The sequence below is a fragment of the Ascaphus truei genome, chromosome 10 (genome assembly GCF_040206685.1).
Source record: "Ascaphus truei isolate aAscTru1 chromosome 10, aAscTru1.hap1, whole genome shotgun sequence".
Taxonomy (NCBI): Eukaryota; Metazoa; Chordata; class Amphibia; order Anura; family Ascaphidae; genus Ascaphus; species Ascaphus truei.
The window spans coordinates 16743501-16768141 of record NC_134492.1 but is presented as its reverse complement, the minus strand read 5'-3'; the positions used below and the strand labels follow the sequence as shown (position 1 = coordinate 16768141).

General features: G+C 40.9%; 2 protein-coding genes across 3 annotated transcripts in view; one reads left to right on the top strand and one right to left on the bottom strand.

Moving 5' to 3' along the window:
* Positions 1–2551, bottom strand: part of OMA1 (OMA1 zinc metallopeptidase) — a 53971-nt gene extending 51420 nt beyond the window's left edge. The window contains exon 1 of the mRNA XM_075616016.1: positions 1653–2551. The gene's annotated coding sequence lies outside the window, so the exon portion shown is untranslated. The remainder of the gene's footprint in view (positions 1–1652) is intronic.
* Positions 2196–23186, top strand: MYSM1 (Myb like, SWIRM and MPN domains 1). 2 transcript variants are annotated; one of them, XM_075616015.1, is made up of 20 exons: positions 2196–2529; positions 4242–4320; positions 4521–4591; positions 4991–5068; positions 5922–5951; positions 7431–7518; positions 8829–8927; positions 10344–11083; positions 11557–11687; positions 11834–11937; positions 13455–13532; positions 14243–14328; positions 14886–14940; positions 15170–15220; positions 15557–15631; positions 17464–17652; positions 18104–18236; positions 19261–19366; positions 19834–19891; positions 21541–23186. In XM_075616015.1, exons 1-20 carry the CDS (start codon positions 2474–2476, stop codon positions 21748–21750), a joined length of 2517 nt encoding a protein of 838 aa, XP_075472130.1. In that variant the 5' UTR covers positions 2196–2473; the 3' UTR covers positions 21751–23186. The 2 variants fall into 2 exon arrangements, with proteins under 2 accessions (XP_075472130.1, XP_075472129.1); XM_075616014.1 differs by having other exon boundaries at positions 5919–5951.
* The last annotated feature ends 1455 nt before the right edge of the window (positions 23187–24641 follow it).

The window sequence follows — 24641 nt, the reverse complement described above, 5'->3', positions numbered from 1 at the left end:
GACTTACGAACCGGCAGTCTAGACCGCATCTTCTGACACAAGACACATTCCAGCTAGCAATGTAAAGTATTTATTAAATAGATGGAAGGCGTCTTGCAGCTGCTGGTAGACATGGTCCGGACAACACTGTGTAGAAGAGAAAGTTTGGCGTCTTCTATTAAAAGGAGGTCATTTTAGCATGATAATATTTACTATGCATTATCTGTGGTTTTAACCTTTTTTTTTTTGTTTAAGGAACCCTATATTTATATTGTGAAATTCTGCGGAACCCCAACCCTCTCTAATAGCGTGTCTGAGATCATATGCATTGTAAGGAACCCCAAACCTCTCTAATAGCGTGTCTGGGATCAGATGCATTGTAAATTCTTCTGTATTTTGTAAATTTTTTAAATGACCTGAAAATTGCAGGGAACTTAAGTGTTCGTAGAAACTACTGTTGAAAAACACTGGGCTACAAAGTCATTCCTAGAATGCATCATCCGCACCTCCAGCTCTGGAAGATGTACATTACTAGAAAGCGGTATGAACAGCATATCAAATATCCTGCATCTCTCGCACTTCCTTTTAAAGCTTTACGCTCTTCTGTCCCTCCTTACATCTCAGCCCTAATTTCTTGCTATGCACCATCCCGACTGTTGCGTTCCGCTCAAGGATGTCTTCTCTCTACCCCCTTTGTATATAAAGCCCTCTGCCGCCTTAAACTTTTCTCACCGACTGCCCCGCACCTCTTGAATGCCCTTGCCCTCAATACCAGACAAGCACCCTCTCTATCCACCTTAAAACACACCTGCAGAAAGGAAGCATATGAGTAGCTCCATGGCTAATACTATACACCTGGTACATAAAGCTTGGCCCCTTGCAGACGAACTTACCAGAATGCCCTGCTACCAATTAGATTGTAAGCTCTTCGGAGCAGGGACTCCTCTTCCTAAATATTACTTTTATGTCTGAAGCACATATTCCCATGTTGTTATTTGTATTATTTGTTATTTATATGATTGTCACGTGTATTATGACTGTGAAGCGCTATGTATATTAATGGCGCTCTATAAATAAAGACATACATACATATCATTTATTAAAACCAATGGAAATACAGTCCTAATGCTTTATATAGGAGCCTGTGGTGATTTATACAATATTTGAATGTGTTTCGAGTTAATTCAAAGAAATATAATACAAAATATACTTGTAAATAAAATACAAGCATAATCATATTTTTCCTGACACGATTAGTAAATCCAGCCCATGTATTGGGAGAGCAGTCTGACACTTTCTGTATTACAACCACACACACTACCCAGTGCATTCGCTTATTGATGTTAGCATTACTGCATTATATGGTATTTGTGGCTCAGATCCCTCAGACTCTTCATCATGATCTGGGTCACTGTACAGGTAGTCCTCGCTATCCAACGTTTCACTTTACAACGAATGGCATATCCAATGCTTAACACAACCCTATGGGCCGTTATCCGACGCCTGAATGCGTTATTCAACACTCACCGCCACTGATTAACATGGGACTCACTTTACAACGGTTTCACTATCCAACGCTACTTCCAGAACGAATTCCGTTGGATAACCGAGGACTGTCTGAAGCTTGCCCGCTCTAGTAACTATTGTCACAAACACAGTCACACTGTACTTACCACAACTTTGCATTTGGTGCAAGGAAGGGCAAGCCAGGGTCACAGGCCTGCCAGGATGTCACAGGCCAGCCAGGTCCGAGTACCCTCAGCCACCTCACATAATCACATAGCCTCCTACCATGTATTGATAAGAGACCACACACTACAAGTGTTTCCTGTAATAATAAAACTAGGACTTAAGACAACGACGGAACAGTGGGGGGAGAAAGGAGAGAACTGTTCCTGCTAGCTGAGAGCTCAGGCGGCCATGTTGGTACACCCACGGCAGGGGAAATGCTCGCCGATCACTTCTAAGTCATATGGTTGCAGGTATTCGAGAAGGTGTAGAAAACGGTGGGAAAGACCGCAGGTGAAATCATCGCTCAAGATCGTCTCGTTTCCCTCAAAATATGTGTTTGGGTGTAGCAACATGTCTTCCAAGGACTCCGCTTCGTATTTGCAGCAATGATAAATTGGGTGTACAGAGATGGCGCTCACCTGCTCCGGGTTTTTCTATTCGCAGCAGCGAAGGATCGGGTGTACAAAGATGGCCGATATCCGCCCCCCATGCCGGACAAGCTTCAGATAAACAGGGGGATCTCCTGATTGGCTGTCGTCATAGTGACGCGGGTACGGTCCTGTCTCCAGGCCTAGGTCCCAGTACCGAGTGTGGGTTAGGGCTGCGGCCTGCGTGTCCCCTGCCATGTCCCACCCTATCCCCGTGGCTCCCGCTTCACTCGGGCCTGTCCCCGGCCTCCAGTACTGTGAGTAACGGCCGGAGGGTGAGGCGGGGAGAGGCTGGAGTCTGACCCCGGGGCCTCCCCGGCTCCGCCCCGGGCAGCATGGCGGAAGAAGCAGATGTGGATATTGAAGGGGATGTGAATGAAGCCAGTAGAGGGTGAGGCGAGAAAACAACGTCTAGGATCTATAATAATAAAAAATCATAATAATGATCATTAATAATAATAATCATCATCATCTATTTTATTGTACATTGTTACCGTTTATGTAATGCTTCAAAATTACATCTGCAAGTCCCTGTCCTCAAGAGCTTACAATCTAATGAGTGTCATCCAATTAGGGGTGTCCGCCTCCACAGTCCCCAATCAGTGGGCTCTAGTAAAAAAATATATATGCAATTTCAGAGGCTAAATACTGACTTCTACTGTATATCGGAATTTCTTCTTGGACATTATTTGAAGCTTTTGAGACACCGGGGCTTAGAATCAGTGAGAATAACAGAAATCAGTGGGGGTGTCCCAGGTTTTCTGATGAAGGTTCAGAGATCTAGAAACCTGAAGGCAAAAGGGGCTTTACTTTCAATAAGGCGGTGGCCACACGGGCGTCTGCTTCAGACAGAGTTGCCGTAATACATCAATGATGGCAGTTTTTAAAGCAGGGTTGAATGATACCAGAGGGCGATGAGAAGTCAGGAGGCGGCACTAACCACGTACCTGCCCACTGATCCCAGATCACCTGTGTTATACTGGTACAGTGCAGGTGTCATACCCCCATTTTTCTGATTGGATATATCATACAACAGACAGGAATTGAGAACAGGACATACTTGAGAACGAGAGAGGTAACTCTCCATGTATTACTTCCTGGTAAAACAAATTTATAAATAAATAATAACCCTTTCAGTAGCATCCGAGTGCCACGCACCTTCTGCCATTGCGACCGTGTCATCGCTTGTGTGCCTGCCCCTGTAACGTCCAGTGGACAAAATATGGGAGGCCCAGATGTGTTCTGCAAGGATTCTGTTGGTGTTCTCTGGCTAATCCAGTGAGCTGTTTCTCCTCGTGTTTACCTTTTTAAGTAGTTTTATTTTAATAATTAGATTCAGTATCATTCATTTACCAATATGTAGGGTTAAGTGAAAAATAGTACGGGCCATTTAAATGATGTTCAATTGCAAAATATAAATATATACTGTGTGTACATGTGCAGTATATCTGTATATCTTTTTTAATACATTAATCTGCTCATGTCCCAGCATAAAACTAATGTAATAGGTTTTCAGTTTTCTGATGCTTGTCATCACCATTCACACACTGGTCCTGCAGAACTCCACTTAAAATTAAATGTGCTTTTACAGTATATTTGTCCCTTTTAGGGTTTTTTTTTAACCTCCTGTTCTCTCTTCCTTTTCTCTTTCTGCATTACACTTTTCCACGGGTTCCTTACACCACCAGAGAGCCACCTACTGCTATTTGATTTACAGTTTGTTGTCATTGGTGCTGTATTTGGACATGGCTGTTTTTGGAATTCCTGGGAAAGCAATTACTGCACGTAAGGCCATATTTAGTACACGCTATTAAGCTGTAAAGCACGTTATGGCCCATTCACTTGAACGTGTCTTACAGCTTCTCACCTCTTTGCAAATATAGAAGAATACTTGTGATGTAGTACAGCAAAGGATGAGGATTTCCCTTAATCGTTTGTGGTAATTCATTAATGGAAGCATATTGCTTCAATTCTATTAAGAAAGTTCAAAATTGTAATTAATGCTTTTTAGGGACCGTTTACTAATTTTTACATGGTTTGGAAGCTGTACTTTTAAAATGAATGAAACCTGAATATAGTAAATATTTTATATACATGTTGCAGAGCCTATGAGAACAAGAACTCTGCGTTTGTACCAGATCACTACCTTGATTCAATGTGGAAAAATGAGGCTGTCCTAACTGTGAGTAGTAAATTAATTCATTCTGTAGCTTGTAGTAATAGTGTTTATCAAGATGTTATACCTGCAGGAAATTGGTTAGTCTTGCATACAGTATCTCCTACTTAACTGAACTGCAGATGTTACACCAAGAAGCACATTTTGTTGTTGCGATTTAATATGCAATTCTAGTTTTACAACTATTGTTATTTATTTTGTTTAAGCCATGGACATTGGATAGCACAATCAGTGAAGAAAACAGGTCTGTCATCGAGAAAATGTTGCTTGAAGAAGAGTATCCTTTAAAACACAGTGTTTCTGTATCATGTTGGGAAACTTGTGCGTGCAGTAGCTAACCTCACCTTCTATGTTTTGCTGACGCTAAGTTACTTTTTATGCCACCAATAAGCTGAAGAATGCTTAGTCCAGTAGTTTCCCAAAAATGTTTTGGTTAAGGAACCCAATGCGAAATTCTGAGGCACTCCAACCCTCTCTAACAGCGCGGCTGAGATCGGATGCATTGTAAATTGTTCTGCATTTGGTACAATTTTTAAATAACCTGAAAACTACAGGGAACCCTATAGGCATGCCCGGGGGAACCCATGGGTTCCTAGGAACCCTGGTTGAAAACACTGGCTTAGTCTATTAAAACAATGTAATCAGAATTAATTGTTGTTCCTTAGCTTTGTTTAAGGTATTACTTATCTAATAAGCCCCTTCCAGCCAAATTCTGGACTGATTCAAAAGATGGAGAAAAGAGCTACATCGATAGGTAAGTTATCACATCATTGCCTTCAATATTTTCTGCAATAAATCCTAGTTACAGTAGATACATGCCTTTTTGTTGCTAAAGTGGAATGAGCAGGTAAAACTCGGGCAACAAACTGGAATATTAGTTTTTCCAAATTTAGATTTTATTACATAAATGTATTGTCTGCAAACTACATCTTTGGCTGGATTATTAACAGAAGTTTAAGAAGGTGTGTCTTCCCAAGAAGATGGAAAATTTGACATTTGTTTTTTTTGGGAGATTATTGCCATCAAAGAGATCTAACAATTGATGCAGAAATAGCCAGCAATTGATCTGATAAGAATTACATTTGGCATCCCATTTTCTCAAAGTAAATTTATTTGATGCTATAGGTCCCGGTGTTTCTGTCCTAAACATTTTCTCAGATTATTACTTTGTGCTCGAGCAGATCTATAAGTGCTACCCTCTCTTTAACACAAGTCACCGCTCTTCCCTCTTTACATACAAGTGGCATATTTCTTGTTATTAATGTTTTGCTGTGTTTAGTGGTCATTTGTTCTGTTGAATGAATTTGAGAGAATTGATGGACACCTTCAACACTGGCAAAGTGTTGGCAAATGATCTTGAACCTGTTTTAGCAATGAAGACGTACATTAACAGATGATAAGCCCTCTTCAAGGGTGCAGGACACTCGACAGATACAAAGGAGATAAGCGTCTGGGGGACAGAAACAATTCAAATAGTTAACAAATGATGCCAGCATAAAGTGTCTTTGGTGCCATATTTTATAGCCTTTATCCTCTATGATTACGGAACAATCTGAATTTAGATGAAAACTATTTAACTGAATTGTATATTGTGCTCTTTTTAGTAGCAGTCCACAGACGAAAATGACAAGAGTTACGTAAGTATTTTTTACCTGGGACAATGCATGCTGTTTTTCGTGCGCTTTTCTTTTTTTTTAATAGTGATGTCTCCACAATCCGCTGCAAACTAATTGGGAGTATGAGTATTTGTAGTTATTAACATCACAATGCCTATCTGGTTTATGCATAGTTGGGGTCCCCTGATGTTTATTACACGGCCCATGTGCTCACTGGCGTACAGCTATAAACTCTTATAGACAGAGAGGTGACCTCACCAAAACCGCTTAGAAGCCATGTCCTTTATTCCCGATGATGACCAAGATGGCAGAGCTTAGGTCCTGACTCATCTTAGTTCTACCCCTGCAAGACTTCTCGGTAACCAATGTAGGTTAGTCTGCTTCATCCCTACACCCCATCATCTGCCTCCGGCATGGGAGAGATACCCACCCACCGATCTCTTCTGTACAACAGCCTTCGAAGTATGTCTGAAATGAGAGTCCCAATAAGGCAATACTTGGCCAGGCATGTGTGGGTAATGGCATGGCAATCTAGTACAGAGGTGGCCAACTCCAGTCTTCAAGGGTCACCAAGAGACCAGGTATTAGGGATATCGCTGCTTCAGCACAGGTGGCTCAGTTAGAATAAGCCACTGATTGAGCCATCTGTGATGAAGCAGGGTTATTCCTAATACCTGGCCTGATGGTGGCCCTTGAGGACTGGAGTTGGCCACCTCTGATCGAGCAGGTGATTATAATTGAGCACTATAGTAATGTACGGTAGTGATGGGATGTGGTGAGATTGTAAGAAGATGGGTTTGAATATCTGTAAGGGCTAAATCTAGGATATACAAAACATGTCTGCTTACAGAAGTGAGGTTTAAACTGACAACAAACTTCTAATTGTATAGAATGCCGCACCCAATTGACATAAAAATAATAGAATGGAGAAAAAAGGAAAACAGCTATAGTGTGTAGTATATAGTTAAGAAAGTTCTTTGCACTATAGACTATGAATATCATTCACGAAGCTACGCAAATAAGTCCGCATAAAATAGTGAGCCTGTGGTCCATTCAGTAGCACATCCGTACAATTGCAACTATTTGGACTATTGATTACCTACATTAGAAATTCACAAACTGAAAGCACCCACCATAGGAATTATAGAATGTATATAAGGCGTTGATATTGTTTAGTGTTTATCATATTGGTTATTCAAATTGTTATATTTTAAGCATTTTTTATGCTCTTCCTTTTTTTTTTTTAATATACGCTTGTTCAGAGAGAGACATTTTTAATATAACAATATATTTATATTTATTTAGTGAGATTTCAATATATTTAGAGAGGTGCACTATCAGATTGTCCCGTTTGGTAATAAACTGATAACGACATTTTATAGTTCACCAAAATATGTAGCATAAGCTCTCGAGAGAAATCTCATGGGGATTTTTTGAATAGTTTAGAAGATTTATCCGATAGATTCCTTGACGTTGACTAGTTTTGTTGTTAATGTGAAGGTTCCGATCTCCCACTAAACCAAGCAGCAGCAGCAGCAGCCCTGTGAAGTGGACTACAGAAGAAAAAGACCTCTTTGAACAAGGACTGGTAAGCACTTTCATGATTTCCATCCCACCTGCTAGTCCGTATGTCATCCTTTTACTTTGGGATTTTTTCCCAGCAGTCTGGAAGATTTGGAGGACAAGAATGATTTACTATATTTTGTACATACAAATTAGAGCAGGGGTGGCCAACTCCAGTCCTCACGGGCCACCAACAGGTTAGGTCTTCAGGTTATTGCTGCTTCAGCACGTGGCTCATTCAAAGACTGAGCCACTAATTGAACCACCTGTACTGAAGCAGGGATATCCAGAAAACCTGACCTGTTGGTGGCTCTTGAAGACTGTAGTTGGCCATCCATGCTACAGAGTGCATAGTAATACTTGCAGAATCTTCTGGCTTTCTGGTGGTTCAGTGCTATGGTTTGCAGCAATATGGGAGTTATTGTTATTAAAAATAAATAAATCTTCCACATTTGCCAAAAATTATAGCTTGATCAATTCACATGAAAGCCGTTCTCGGAGCACGGGCATAGTGGAGGAGGGTGGCTGCTCCAAGACACATTGTTGGCAAAAGGAGAGTATTATAATAATGTATTCTATAATAAGAGACAAAACGGCCCCAATGCTACATGCAATGATAAATTATTGGGTACATTAATATGCCTTTAGGCACCGCATATCTGTCACACACCCCATGCTATTGGCAGCATCATTTTTGTTTCGTCGTCTCTCTATGAAGTGGAAGAAATATATGATGGTGTATGTATGATATTGGGAGTGGGACATACTGAAATGGGTTTAACTGTGACGTGGTTGCAGGCTTCAAATATTTTTTGGCCAAAGTATTGAACTAAATGACCCATATTTATGAAGTATGAATATAGATAAAATGCATATTATTGCACCCAATAATTTGTAACTGGATGTATCATTGGGGCCTTTTGTCACTTGTATATATTTTGGTCACTACCCAGTATCACTGTGTGCGTGCGTGCGTGCGTGTGTGTGTGTGTGTGTGTGTGTGTGTGTGTGTGTGTGTGTGTGTGTGTGTGTGTTTTGAGCTTGCCAAGACTCTATATGTCTCTATCCTATAATGCCTATTATCTAATGATTGGGAACCACACCATAATTATAGATAGAGATCCTCCACTCCCAAAGAAGCTCTCCCACTTTGTTAATGTTTATGGCGCTTTAGGTTTGACTTTTGAGCCCTGCATTGTAAAAGGTCAACTCTATTATTGCCTGAAAAGTTGTGTTGGACCATGCCGTTTCCTGTAAGAGATTTATTTGATCTGCGTATCGGGATTAGGTAGAAGTTATGTAGTCAGAAACTCATCCCACGTTTATTTTGTAAAGGCTGAATTTGGCAGAAGATGGACAAAAATTGCAAGGCATATTGGGAGCCGTACTGTGTTACAAGTTAAGAGCTACGCAAGGCATTATTTTAAAAACAAGGTAAGCGTATTTAGCCCTTCGAGATAACTGTGCTTGCAGTACATACATTCGAATGCAATATCATGAGTTGTGACCCAAACCCTTTTAGACTTGCTTGTCACCCACTCACTAATGTTATTTAGGGGCTTTTGTGCCATTGTTTAGAATTAATCTGGCTCAAATAATAGAATAATATATAATACCAGCCACTATACTATGCTGCATAATTCTGAGCAGAAACATTGCATGTTACCGCAGACCTTACACGGAAAATGCGCTATGAAGGTCCTATACTGGACCAATTTGATGTGTCAGGGCCGTACAAACTTTCAGAGCCTGTGGGCTGTGATAAGAGTGACCGTATCATGGAGGACTGTATCATTACCTTCCTCACACAAAGACGCACGCATGCCTTGGTGCGCTGCCTGTCACCCCTCGCGCTGTCTGTAACCCCTCACGCTGCCTGTCACCCCTTGCGCTGTCTGTCCCTCTCGCATGTTGCTTTTATCTACATTCAAACCACAGCCACTGCCTCGTGCTGCTGCTACGTCACTGGCAGCACTCACACAAACAGATGGAAGCTCCACAGAGTCTGAGCCGCACGAGCGGTGGCCACAGGCTGCTCACCAAGTTTCAGGAACAAAACGGGCGCTGTAGAATAAAGAGTTAGCACAGCCCTGAACTAGATGCACATCAGAGTTTCTAGTGATTTCTATACTAAACGTAACCTGTAAAGGAAACATGACACAACTACATATCGAGACTGAACTTCTTCACAAGGAAAGAGGCAAACGGAACATTTAGAAGGTTCTTACTGACGTCTCCCAGCTGCAAATCGAGTGGAAACAAAGCACCATATTTATCAAAGAAAAGGAAAGCAATGGGAAGATTTTCCTTGGATATACTGTATCTGGTGCAAGTCTCTTGCATGGGCTTTGCCCCAGTATTACAGCTGGGAGACTTAAGTAAATAACCCCTTTAGGAGCCAATTTTATAAACTCAAAAGCGGTTGTTCGCATCGTGATCATCCCAGGACTCCTATTCAAGTCAGTGTTCTTGTTTTCTGCCAATCGCAGCTTCAGAGTTTATAAAATCATCCTCTTAATCTTCAATATTTTTGTTCACGTGACTTCTAGTAAATCCCTATTTACTTGACCTTTTCAGTTTGGCTATACTATCAGAGGCTACAGTATATCCCCAGAGCAACCCTATATCACGTTTCATTGTAAAATATTATACTTCCGTACATGAAATTGTGTAATGCTCGTTTGTATATCATGTTTCTTTTTTTCTGAGGTTTATTTGGAGAAGCAGTTTTATCCGTTACCTGCTTTTGTAAATGTGATCCAGTTTAGGACTTAGACACAATAAATGAGGGACTTGCAGCCTTCCTGATTAATGTGGACGCAGCACTACCGTTTGTATGCTATTTTGCAGTGTAAATTGGAGGACTGCGGGAGAGAGGAAGCCAAGCTGCATACTGCAAGTCTCCAGGTATTCCACCTGGAAGACCCTGAGGAGGAAGCGGTGTTAGCAGATGAACTCACAACACTCCGAGGCCGAGCGGACCCAAATCTGAATGCTGTTAAGATTGAGAAACTATCGGATGATGAAGAGATCGATATAACTGATGAGCTGGATGAACTGCTGAGTGACAAGCCAGACGTCTGCGAATCCATAATAAATTCAGCCGATAAAACTGACCGTGGCTCAGAGAGCAGTGGGAATGATGCGACCTCCCATACTGTAATGCACCACAGCCCTCTCATGCCAGAACCACAGCAAACAGAGATTTCAACTTCTCCGATGCTACTCTGTGAACAAGCAGACATAGAGGACAAAGAATCCATCAATGATTTGACATGTCTAACTCCTAATGAAACTGCTACACCTGATGAAGAGTACGGAACCGGGAATAGTGACTCTCCTTATCAGGAGCTGTATTCCCACGAGAGCGACTACGGTCACCATGCAGCGCATTCACCCCCTGCGTGCGAGAATGAAGCAGAGAATCAAGACGATGAGGAAGAACTAAAACCACCCGACCAGGAAGCACATATAGACCGAAATTCCATCTCGGAGGAAGAAAAGCAAGCGATTCCTGAATTTTTTGAAGGGCGTCAAGCGAAAACTCCAGGACGTTACTTTCGGATCCGAAACTATATTTTGGACCAATGGTAAGAATATGAAATGCCGAGTTGGTAACAACATCACTTATTTTATTTATCTCCACCCCCCCCCCCCAGTAAATGGTCTTCAGCAGTAATAAATAAAAATAGATCTATATACTGTACATGGTTTTTTTTTTTCCCTAAGGAAAAAAAGATCTATTATTTTGATGGACTTGAAAAAAAGATCTTCGATGCTGTTTTCTCAAGTAGGCTTTGAAGTATTACAATATTACAGTTAAGGAGAATGTGAGCTTGTGCTGCCAGTAAACCTACATTGCCTGGGAGGAAGTGGGCATGAAATTCACATTTTTGTTTTATTTCCTGACATCCTTTAAAGCAGAACCCTTATTCTGATTTTAGTGTACACCTAACTGAAGAGAGCAGTCTTTGAACTAAACATGACTACTGTACTTACCAGACTTCTTTTGAAAATGTTGCAAATTATTATTTTTATTTTTACATCTGACATTTTCATTTAGGGAAAATTGTAAACCCAAATATCTGAATAAGACATCAGTCCGCCCCGGCCTGAAGAACTGTGGCGATGTGAACTGTATTGGACGCATACACACTTACTTGGAATTAATTGGAGCGATTAACTTTGGGTGTGGTAAGTCGCGAGACGTCACTTGTTAGTTGTACGTTCGCTCAGTTTTAGAAACTTGTTATTAGCGGTTATTTATTTTTTATTTATTTTTTGTGCTTTCCATTGATTTTGCTAGCAGCTGTTATACTGGCTTCTCTGACTATTTCCAGAGCAAGCGGTTTATAACCGACCTCGACCAGTCGATAAAACGAGATCCAAGGAAGGAAAAGACACTTTAGACGCCTACGAGTTGGCTCATCGCTTACAGTCTATGGTAAGAATGTATGTAAAGTTAACCCTTTATCTTCAAGGTCACTCTCAAACAGATGGAAAGCTGCAGCTTCTCAGTCTAGCTACCAATAAGAGGCCTGACTACATAGTGCTCCAGGTGTTGACCGCCATTTTGTTTTTGCCTCATAGTGCTATAGTACAAGCCACGACAAAGTGGTCTTTAATACATCAGAACCTTGTGGTTTGTAATCATATATTCAAAATGACATTGCCTTTTTTGGGTGAGAGTTTAGTCCAGGGGTGGCCAATTCCAGTCCTCAAGGGCCACCAACAGGACAGGTTCTAAGGACATCCCTGCTTCAGCACAGGTAGTTGTCAATGACTGTGCTGAAGCAGGGATATCCTTAAAACCTGTTGGTGGCCCTTGAGGACTGGAGTTGCCCACCCCGGGATAGAGTATCGTTTGTAACTTTCCGATGATATATGCTTTTGCTATTCGCGTGGATTAGCGCAAAGACCTTTTTATTCATTGTCATATCTTCTCACTTTCATTACCAATTATATTTAAAACCTTCCTATTTAAACCTTGCAGAAGATAGTGGGTTGTTCCTTTTGATGTCAGGGGGTAAGATCCGATTATATTGTTTTAACTGAGGTCCTTAACATTACTTATCCCATTTGCTGCCAACAGGACCAGTGAAACACTGTTTGTATTAATAACATGTTTTAGGGAAGTCTGCGATAACACCTGGTTTTGGCAGAGGGATGTTTATAAAAGTGTTCTTCTGAGGCACCTTTATTGCACTCCCATTAAATTGTAACACAGTGTCTCCCATCACAGATTGTATTTGTCCAGCTGTGCTTCTGTTAATTTATCTTCCTCTAGAGAGAGAAAGATGGAGATAATTTAAGGTGGTTTCATGCAATTTCACACAAAATCGATGGAGATTAAAGAATGTTTTACAGTTTTCTTGGAGAACCTAACAAATGCGTCTCTCTCTTTCTTCACTGACCGCTGACAGAGCAGGAGGAATCCAGGCTCATAATTGCATTCTGCAGGATGGCAATAAGCACATTCCACCTTTTATCACCGCTTCATACCGTTGGGAAAGGATTCTACAACTTGGTAGCATCTCCCCTTGGTATAGGGCAGGGGTGGCCAACTCCATCCTCAAGGGCCACCAACAGGACAGGTATTCGGGATATCCCTGCGTCAGCACAGGTGGCTCACTCATTCTGACTGATCCACTGTGCTGAAGGAGATATATCCTTAAAATCTGGCCTGTTGGTGGCTCTTGAGGACTGGGTTGGCCACCCCTGGTACACACACACACGTCTTCCCCCACATAACATGTTATGAATTTGAAGAGCATCATTGTAAGGGTTCTGTGGAAACTTACAGGGGTTCATTGGTTTCTGGAAACATTATTTAGAAAACTAGTATTTCCTCCATAGAAAAGTAATGGAAGAGAGAAATAAATGTATATACCCTCCGTACAGTATATGTGAGGATTGTATAGGAAGCAAAGCGTCCGTTAGCTTTTACCTTGCTTGTTTTAGCGTACCAGAAGACGGCGTGTCCGAGATCCATGGGGGAACTGGTGCGATGCGAAAGATCTGGAGGGACAGACTTTTGAGGTTCGTTGATTGATTCAATCCCTTCTCCTATCATTCAGTTCTGTAATAGACGGCTGTATTTGCAGACATTGACCACTAGGGTGCATTTAATAGGCAATATACCATTTATAGCACTGCAGCCAGTATTTGTATTTGTTGTTTGAAAAGGGCCTTCACTTTTATTCATGATTTAAAAAATAAACCTCCTAAGTTGGTCTAATCACTGAATCTGCTACATAGACGCATACTTAATATGGATTCTCTGTGCGTATTTAGCAAATATCTTAGACTGCATTCTTCAGGGCTATCTTCCTTATTTGTAAACTACCACTTAAACAGCAGCTGAAAGCAGGAGTGACTCAGTGAGTAAAGACACTGACTGGCACTGAGTTTGAAGCCAGGGAACCTGGTTCAATTCCCGGTGTCATCTCCTTGTGAACTTGGGCAAGTAACTTTATCTCCCTGTGCCTCAGGCACCACAAACATAGATTGTCAGCTCCTCTGGGCAGGGACAGTGTCTGCAAAATTCCTATGTGCTAAGTAACGGCGCATTATAGTGTCATTAATTGTGAAACGCTTTGAGACCCATTGGGAGAAAAGTGCTATATGAAATAAAGGTATTATTAATTGGTTTGTTTCTTTTTAAAATAAATCTTCAGATACCAGAAAGGAGTAGGGCGAGCTGCATTGCTAATGATCACCTTAATTAAAATGACATTCTTGCCCACTAGCATCTATCCGCTGAGGAGCTGGCAAGGAGGCGTGAGGAGAAGTTCAGACATTCAAAATGCTCCAGAGGATCGCGGCATGTCAAGAGGTCTGATCATTTCCAAATGTCTTCCTGCTACTTGTTTAATACTTGTCATGTAGTGGTACGTTTTAATCTACCAATATCCGAGTTTCTAGGTGTGTTCTGTGTGTGAGCTCTGCAAATCTCACAAGGTCCCGACTGCTAGGTTACGTAATGAGCTGCGATAGTGCCAATTGGGGCGCTATTGCACAGACTCTCTGGTGACTTCAATAAGCATTTCTAGGCAATAGTGTCCCGACCGGCACTATCACAGTTTAATGAATAACCCCCATAGGGTGATGTTCACAAAGCAGCGATAACTTTTAATGTGCAGTAATAACCGTTCATAAGCGGCTTTTACTGCTGTAATTCAAAAAGCTCAAAGGACTTAAATGGGTGCGTGGGCGGGCAGGGGGGGAGAATCAGAAAGTATAGTAAATATTTGTGGATTTTTTCTATGCTGTCCTCCGCACATTAATCCGAAAGTAACAGGGACTGCAGCATTTCTGCAAAACTAACCAGGGCGCGAGTTCAGTTTGGACAATAAATATGTTGCTTAGCGGCAGTGTTTCTTGTTTTTCTAGCTCCTTCGACCCCTTCCAGCTGATTCCCTGCTGTACGTTCAGTGACGAGAAACCGGTACGAATATCTGATTCCTAATACTCCCTCCTGTCTTTGTCTGATTTTGCTATTCTTTAACTCAGGGGTGCTCAACTCCAGTCCTCAAGATCAGGTTTTAAGGTTCCCAGCCACTGAGCCACCTGTGCTGAAGCAGGGATATCCTTACAACCTGATCCGTTGGGGGAGGATTTGAGTCCTGGCATTAAGCACCCCAGCTCTGACTCACAAGGTGCCCTTTTTGTTTTAGGAACCGTTTCGAGTGAAAGTCGCAGCAGAGGCCATGCTAATATTGGACTTGGTAAGGCTCTAAAATTGAACAGTAATGTAAAGAATCTGTCGTGCGTCAGTTCCCTCTCTGTAAAGTCCGTCAACATAAAAATATAACGTGTGAGCACATTCACATGTCTCAGACAGGCTTGCATCCCTGCTCTTCACCTTTATCTCTTAGCATACAGCGCTCCCACGACAGCCAGGGATTCTGGGTAATGACATGCACATGAGCACTGTGATCTTTTGCTTCATGCCCATTATGCCTGCCGTATTACACAGCTTTTGAGCCCAGCCTGGGTTACAGAATGGCAAAGCCAGTAAAGGAAGACCCCTTCACTAATGCATTTCCCTTGTTTTTCCATAGCACGCTCACATCTCCATGGCAGAGGTGATAGGCTTATTAGGCGGAAGATATTCTGAATCTGACAGTGTTGTGGAAGTAAGTCTGTATTCACATCTCAAATTCACAACCCAACAAGAGACTTGTGAGGTCTTGAAAGCGCATGCAGAATTACAGTTACGCAGAATTCCTATGTCGGTTTGTCACCTTGCAAGAAACCTCCACCTCTCCAGGCTCGATACGGCTATTACAGCTCTGCAAAGTATTCTTGTCACAAACCATATGTTCCATTAAATTGTTGTATTGCATTAGAAAAACTAATCAAAAGGGACCAAGTAACCGCTCCTCGCCCTGTCTGTCAGCAGTGATCAAAGTGAATGCTGTTGTAGTTCAATTTCTGCTCTGTGATTTATATATGTATGTATATCTTTATTTATACAGCGCCATTGATGTACATTGCACAGCAGTAGTAGACGTGATATATATATATATATATATATCAATATAGCACATAATGGGAACAAGTGCTTTAAGTAATAACACGAGTCAGGGCACTGCAGATTTTCTTAAAAGAAAAATAAATATCTTTCGTCATAAATGACGACGTTTCGACCGCTCTAGTGACCTTTTTCAAGTAAAGTGGCACTTTACATGAAAAGGGCTACGAGAGCGGCCGAAACATCATCATTTATGGCTAAATAATAAAAAATTAATTCTTTAAAAAAAAAAAAAATAATGTTTTCTTTGAAGAAAATCTGCCGTTGCCCTGACTCGTGTTATTACTTGGATTACTGGCAGGTTTTCCCTGGTCTCAGGGGCAACGGTAACTGAATTATTTAATTTTTTGTTGTTGTTGGTGTGCAGCATATATTCATAGCATAGTAGCACATATGGGTGCCCCGCTGCAGCTAAATGATTGTAAGATAATGTAATTGTGAGGGAGGGGTGCTGTTGGGTAGGTAATAATGGTACACAGAACAGAGAACAGAAACCCAACTTAAAGCACTCTTCCTCCCAAAGCTGTAGGTTTGATAAGTTGATTAAAATAATATTTTTATTGATTAATTATTAAAATAATGGTGATTAAAAAGTACAGATACCAGACACTGACTATAGATCAGATGTTGAGTGTATTGGTCACTCTGGATCCACAGTATATAAAATTAGGTAACTGAATTTGATTAGATCAGTTAGCTATAAGGGGTTTGTAATGCAGTCACCCCTTATCAAATGGTCTGACTAGGTATAAGGGGGGGGGGGGGGGGACTGAGTAGCTGAAGTGAGTGAACTAAATGCTCCAGTGTCCACACTAGAATACCAATAAATGTATCTCTCTAATAAAGCTCATTATAGATCTACCATTGTAACTAATTCGTTGGAGCGTTTATTTCACTCACTTCAGCTACTTGGTCCCCTGTGGATCCAGTGACCAATACACTCGACATCGGATCTATAGTCAGTGTCTGGTGTCTGTACTTTTTAATCACCATTATTTTAATAATTAATATCAATAAAAATATTATTTTAATCAACTCCTCAAACTTACAGCTTTGGGAGGAAGAGTGCTTTAAGTTGGGTTTCTGTTCTCTGTTCTGTGTACCTATATTCATATTTAACAAGCGCTTTGAGACATAAAAGTGACACTTTGAAAAGGAGTCCCTGCCCCGAAGAGCTTACAATCTAAGTCTCACTAGGCAGCCTCTCTGTGTGCTTTTGATACCCGCGATTTGTTCTAAGTCCTGGCTACCTTTTAAGCAAGATATTTTAAGCAATATATATTTATATGTAAATTACCTTTTTGAGGCATGAAGCTCATGAAATATTTTCACTACTGGACAAAATATCGGTAGCAGGCTTCAACAGACTTGAAAATAAGTAAATAAGTGACAGCAGGGTTAACGGGGATTATAAAAGGTTGCGATAATTTGCAGATCTGTGCAGCAGAACCATGCAACAGCCTCAGTACTGGACTCCAGTGCGAGATGGACCCTGTCTCTCAAACTCAAGCATCAGAGGCGTTGGCAACACGAGGTTACAGCGTCATTGGATGGTACCACTCACATCCTGCTTTTGACCCCAATCCCTCTATGCGAGATATTGACACCCAGGCCAAGTATCAGGTACAGTGTAAGGGAAGCAGAATCAATCTGTTTTAAGTCCTGTCTCTTCTTCTCTTCTGAATCAATAGCACTATTAGTTTCCATTGCTGGAATAAAGCTGCCCAGATATTGATGGGTAAATGTGCAGAGAATGATAAACGTATTGCAAGTTTGATAAGCCGTTTGATGATTTGTTTAACTTTTGCATGATTTACTGGTACTGATGTAGGATTTTCCAAATGGCTTCATACCTCACACTATGAAATACAGACAGAATTATGAATATTATTAGGTGTTGGGAGTTCAATAACTTTTTCCCAGCAGAGGAATGTATTTCATTTACCATCTAGACTTTTTCTCCCCCCACAAATTGTACATTTATTATAAGATGGGGTTTTGAAAACATCAAGAGAAGGATATTCCGCGGTCCAGTAGTGGATTAGAGAAGCATTGTAATCTCTTCTCCCTTTAGAGTTATTTTTCCCGCGGCGGTGCAAAATTCTTGGGGATGATCATAAGTCCTTACAACCGCAGCAATCCGCTTCCATACTCCCAGGTGTGCTGTCTCATTATTAGCGATGATCTTAGCGAGGATGGATCCTACAGTAAGTATTCGTACTCTTAACACCTACTGCTCCACAAGGGCACCACCAGAACAGGGAACTAACGTAATGTTTGCTGCCCCCAGTTGCGTTGAGATTAGCAATACATTGCATGTCCTATTAATATAGGGCCGGGTTAAAATGAGCCAATATGATGTCTTTCCCAAAACCCCAGTAGGCTGTTCAGTAAGTCACGCAAGCCAGTGGAAACCTACAGCCTAGCCAGGGTTATTTTGCACCCTCACGTTATGGTGAGATGTGTGATATTCTGCGTTATTGCTGCCATTGAATCCTGTGAAAACGCAGATTGAGTTATCAGTAAGTAGGATCAAGCTTGCTACATCTGAATGTGCCAGGAGCAGCTCTAAAAAAATCAGCCATTATTCTACAGTATTCAAGAGCTGCTCACACGTTCCACATGTTTGACATCAAATGACCATCTGTAGCTTTTCATATTGTGAGTCTGATCAAATATTTGAATGATCATTTAAACTAATAAAGACATTTTTTTACAATTCAAGGAGTGCCCGCATCCTTTCTATTTTGCTACTATTCACCCACGTGGGATTTTCCATAGGAAAACACCTCGGAGAGCATTTATTCAAGTATAGTGAATATAGGCGAACATGCTCCATCCACCGCTAGTGTAGCTGATATTCCACATGCACTCTAGGTGTTGTGCAAAACATAAACAGAAAGAGCCATATTCCCTGGCGCAGGGGTGGGCAACTCCAGTCCTCAAGACACCCCCCCAACAGGTCCAGGTTTTAAGGATATCTCAGCTTCAGCACAGGTGTTTCAATCAGTGGCTCAGTCAAAGACTGAGCGACCTGTGCTGAAGCAGGGACTAATTGAGCCACTTGTGCTGAAGCTGGGATAGCCTTAAAACCTGACCTGTTGGGGGTGATCTTGGACTGGAGCTGAGCCCCACTGCCCACAATCTAGTAGATGGTATTTAATTTACAATGTGGTGCTAAATAATGAATAGAAGCAAATAACATTTCTATCACGTTTTAATATCTCTTAGGAATACCATATAAGTTTGAAGTAGAACACCTATTGGGAGAGCCTCATTGGGAATTAGTGTTTGAAAAGACAAGATGGATACTAGATAAATACCGACTCTCTCACAGGTATGAATGTTGTTAAATACATGTTTACAGCGATCACTGGCTTCATATCATCGTTTGTGGAAATACACTCAGCAATACCGTTTAATCTTCAGTATTACTAACTCAATTACTCTTTTACTGTTGTCATATCACAGTCACTGAGGCATCTGCATCTATCTTTTATGCTCTTACTGTGTAACCACGTACACTGAATCGATTAGTTGACTAATTATATTTCTTTTTACATGTTGTTATCAAGTGAAAATAGTCAAATACGTATAATCTGATGTCGATCAATATTTAACTATTAGGTTTTTAACTGTGCATTGGTTTAAGTTAATGGAACCTGTAATGCTTCAGCACTGGCTGTCATGAGCTAGTTCATCCTTGAAATATCCATTTTGAGTTCAGGGATTTCTATAGGGATGGGGAAATTCTGATTGATTATACTTCCATTCACTGTTTTAACTGTTTCTTTCCTCGAGTAGCAGCGTTCTTATGAACAAAAGGTTTCGGCAAGATTCTGACCTCACCTGTTTGCAGAAGGTAAGCTGTGCCTCATAGTTACATAGTAGATGAAGTTGAAAAAAGACATGCGTGCATCAAGTTCAACTATGCTAAATTTAGACGACAGGTACTTTGATCTAAATTTGTACTTACAGTATATTAATCCAGAGGAAGGCAAACAAAAAGCCCCAGTGACATATCTAATGATCTCATAAGAGGAAAAATACATTCCTTCCTGACTGCCAATATTGGCAATCAGATTACTCCATGTATCAACGTCCTTCCCATGTTTACTTATTTGGTATATCCCTGTATACCTTTCCTTTCTAAAAAAAAAAAAGATGTCCAACCTTTTAATGAACAAATCTATTGTTTCTGCCATCACAGTCTTCATGGGTAATGAATCCCACATTGTAACTGCCCTTGCTGTAAAGAACCCTTTCCTTTGCCTCCCTATGCATTGTTTAATGGTGCTGTGTGTCCTAGGCCCAAAATGAACCAATGGTAGTAACATATTACACAGATTTAAGGGCTTTATTTATGAAGTGGGATGTCCCGGTAATGGACCGAAGGTGTCTTCCAGAAAACCGCTTAGTAAATATGGGCCTCAGTCTGGGTGATTACTTTTTATACAAAAATCAGACGCACAAGTATTTTTTAAATGATTGTTTAACGTTAGTTTGTAAACACTGTGTGTTGAGATATTTGAGGGGTTCTCTAGCACCTGTGCTTGGTGTGTTGGCGTCTCTACCAGCACTCTCCTTCCAGACTCCCCAAATGAAAAGAAAATCTGTATTTCCTGAGGAACGAAAACAATCAAATGTTTTTAAACATGGTTTTGAAATCTCTGTACATAAAAATAATCTCATTGTTGATTGCACGAAAACAAACTTCCTGTCCCTAATTCTAAGCTGTTTAATAGCAGACACTCCTGCCATAAGGAACAATTGCAGGTTAACTTTACTGCCAGTAGGTGGAGTTGTTTGCTTTAACCTAACTCTAAATACACTTGCAGCAGAATAATAATATTCTGGTTTGCATGTGGTGACTTCACGAATCCTACTATGATTCACAACCTAAGGCTGAGTCCCTGCTGGCACTGACCACGCTATGCACTTGGCGCGCTTACGTCTATACAAAATAATCCTCCCGTCCACGCTCACGCTGTGCGCACGAGCACGCACGCACGCTCTCCTAAGCTTGGGGCTTGGCGAGACAAGAGTTTCTTTGGAGCGGTGAGCAGGGTCGTATGACCCTGCTCTGACCAATGGGGAGAGAGAGGTAGAATAGGCTGAGTGGAAGGGGACAGGGGAGAGTTTTTTGTTTTTTTCACAATTAATTGCCATTTTTGGAAGGGGGGGGAGAGAATGGAGACACACACACGATCCAGCAAATGACACGCACCCTCCCTTCATAGCCACGACCCCCCCTTCTACCTCCCTCACCCCCACTCCTGCTCTAAAATTTTTGCAGGACAGCAGAACGCTCATGCTTGAAGAGTTGGTGACATCACTACTATCAAGCATGAGCGCACTCAGCCTTAAGCAGTAACTATCTCAAAGATACAAATGTTGTGTACTGTAAAAGCTCCCTAATACTGTTTCAATGTTAAAGCATACTTTCCTATACAACTTTCCTGCAAAGACACATGCTGCTTTAACAATGTGTTTATTCTCTCATTGCCATAGCTTTTGTCCTGCATGAAAAAGACTTTGGGAAAGGCAACTAGACCTCTAATTGCTGAAGAATTTCTGCATCGAATAGAAGACTTTTTCCTTAGCCACTATATAAGTGAAAAGGACACTGATGAGCTGGAAGAACATGATGAGCCCAAAAGCACTTCTGACATAACCAGTATTTCTACTAATTTAGAGAAGGACCATTCGCTGAATAACTAAGACTCGTTGCATCATTTTAAAGACACTTCTGTAACTAACAAATATTCTCCATTCAGTTGTTGAAAATGGAAGAACACAACACTTTGTTGCAATGACTGTGGATTGCTCTTCTGGACAAGTTATTAGTGTTGGATAAGTGACCAATGTAAGTTGGTACTTACTAAAAAGAAAAAAAGAATGTTGACATCCATGCTGGAGGAATAACCTTTTACTGGACCTCAAGGTCACCAAGATACACGGGCAGATTTAAAGGTGCAGTTTCCCCACAAAATGACCTAACTTAAAAGTGATCTTAATGTGAGGTCCTTTTTAAAGCAGTTTATTACCCTTCTTTTTATTAGCAGTTTTTTAATTTTACTTATTCATAAAGCCCAACAACTGCAGTCGATGTTTACATGGCAACGTTTGTTTCCCACTTTCCCCCGGGCGGGACAGTGGCTGCTTTCCGTGTAGTTGACAGTGGATGTCGTCAGATAAGACCACTTATAGTAATCTTCTCAGATAAGGCTCTTTCAAGTGTGATAATGTCTAGAAACGGTAACAATGTAAAAATTGCCCTTTTTGAGTCGTTAAAAACCGCGGCTGAGTCTGTGTGCAAGCGATTTGCCTGGCATTGATGTCAGGGTGCATTCCAATGTATTTAGTTTCATATAATCATTTGCAAAATACTCTTACTGCGGAGACTATACATAAGGCACATATATACACACACACCATGTTTTACTCACCTTCTGGCAGTATTTCGCTGAAAACTTGCTTATTTGGTGACAATGCTCGCCCTCTGAGGCTCGGTGAAACATTTCACAGGGTATATAAGTTTTGGAAATTAGAGGAAACCGCTTAATGTAGCGAATGTCTGACAGTTTCGTACATCTTTAATGTCACCGAGTGGGAGAAGCTTAGCAACTGTTCTAATTGAGTGTTTTTTAGGACAAAAATAAAGTTTTAATAGATCCGTGTGCAGGGCAAACCTAGGAGTTGAATCAGACACCCTATTGTACAGTATGGTGAAGAAATCTTTTTAAAAATATATCTATAGTCGGGGTGGGCAACTCCAGTCCTCAAGGGACAGGTCAGGTTTTCAGGATATTAGTGCTTCAGCAGCTTTGAAGACTGCCACCTGTGCTGAAGCAGGGGTATTCTGAAAACCTGACTTGTTGGTGGCCCTTAAGGACTGGAGTTGCTCACACCAGCAGCAGTAGGGGAAACTGCACCTTTTTTAAATTGTTACCCTGTAACAGCACAAAGCAGCTCACCTGGACTTGCACATGTATTGAACCCAAGTTAGTTTTGATTAGAAAAAGCTGTTATCCATTCCTCAGAACAAGTTATACCGTCGTGTGTGTGAAGTAATAACATTGTTTCCATTTTACTCTGCAGATTCTGTTGTATGATCGCTCATGGTGACGATAAACAAAAAAAAATGCAACATCTAATTGTTTAGGATTTGTTTTTGTTGTCCTGCTGTGTAGTTAATTTACAGGCCCGTGAGAAAATGGGTTCAGAAACTTTAAATGCGTGATATACATTGGTTACAGCTCACTGCAGTCCTTCTGGCAGAATCCAAGCAATACTATATCTTACATTTAAAAAAACAAATTAAATAAATCAGTTCTGCAGTATTAGATAATACTCTTATTTTATTTTTTTTATTCAACCCTAAATGCCAATGTAATGAGTTTTAATATACGGAGCATCCTTTGATTACTACAGAAGGTTTTAGCACACCTCCCCAGCAGTGCAAGATATTTGCAACACTTTCTTGTTTGTGATCATTCGTTGCTACTATTCCCCGCAGTTTGAGCTGCAAACTGTAACAGTAGATAATGTTATCTTAGTTATGTAAGAATACGTTGTAGCTGCTGAGTTACACTAACTGAAGGATTGATTTGAAACTGAAAGGTGGCCATTTAGTGAACCCTGGGAGAGGATTTTGCTGATTGATCACAGGAAAACCAATCGATCGGCAGCTTAGGTAATTAGTTTTCAATAAAAGGTAATCAAAGGCCGCATATTAAAACAAAAAAAAAACAAAATGCCATCATAATAAGTAATCATTGCAAATCAATTCTCCAATTTGCTTTGAGCTGCCAACTTGACCCCTATTCATTAATGGGCCAATTAGACGCGTCACTATCCATTTCATACACTTTGCAATCTAATTGCAAGTTGGTGCAAAATAAAACAGAAAAATATCCAGGCACACTGTCTTCATATAAAGTGATTTAATCAGCACAATACTTCCAACGTTTCGACTGCCATGTCATCTTTGACAGACTGCGTGGCAGTCAAAACATTGGAAGTTTTTTGCCGATTAAATCACTATATGAACAGTGTGTCTGGATATTTTTCTGTTTTATTTTGCACCACCTTGCAATTAGATTGCAAAGTGTATGAAATGGATAGTGACGAGTCTAATTGGCCCATTAATGAATAGGGGTCAAGTTGGCAGCTCAAAGCAAATTGGAGAATCGATTTGCAATGATTACTTATTCTGATGGCATCATTAAGTCAAAATGCTGCTTTTGTTCTGTGATCTTTAAATAAAACCCAAATGATTGTGCCAACTGGAAATATTGATAAAAGGTGTGTTATCCTTTAACGGTCAGGTGTATTATCGCAGAGGTAAACAGCCCACTAAACCCTTAGCAAATGTTAGATGTATGCATTTAAAATGATTCCTTTCCAGTGGGACCAGGTTACTAAAGGAATCAAAGCTCGACATTGGCAGCAGTAAGTTTTAGTCGCTAGTTCATCTACAAAACCTATTCATTCTCGAAGTTGTGTGTGAGCTGCAATGCATTGCATGCCGCTCCAGCAGTGGAGAAACAATGTACATCGTACAGGAGGAACTTCTCCCAATGACCACATTGCTAAGTAACTATCTCTGG

What these genes read in the sequence shown, in the direction of transcription:
- MYSM1 (XM_075616014.1), top strand. Translation starts at nt 2,474, where the DNA reads ATGGCGGAAGAAGCAGATGTGGATATTGAAGGGGATGTGAATGAAGCC. An exon ending in CGTTCAGTGACGAGAAACCG is followed by an intron (nt 14,941 to 15,169) that starts GTACGAATATCT and finishes TTTTTGTTTTAG; the next exon opens with GAACCGTTTCGAGTGAAAGT. An exon ending in ACACCCAGGCCAAGTATCAG is followed by an intron (nt 17,653 to 18,103) that starts GTACAGTGTAAG and finishes TTCTCCCTTTAG; the next exon opens with AGTTATTTTTCCCGCGGCGG.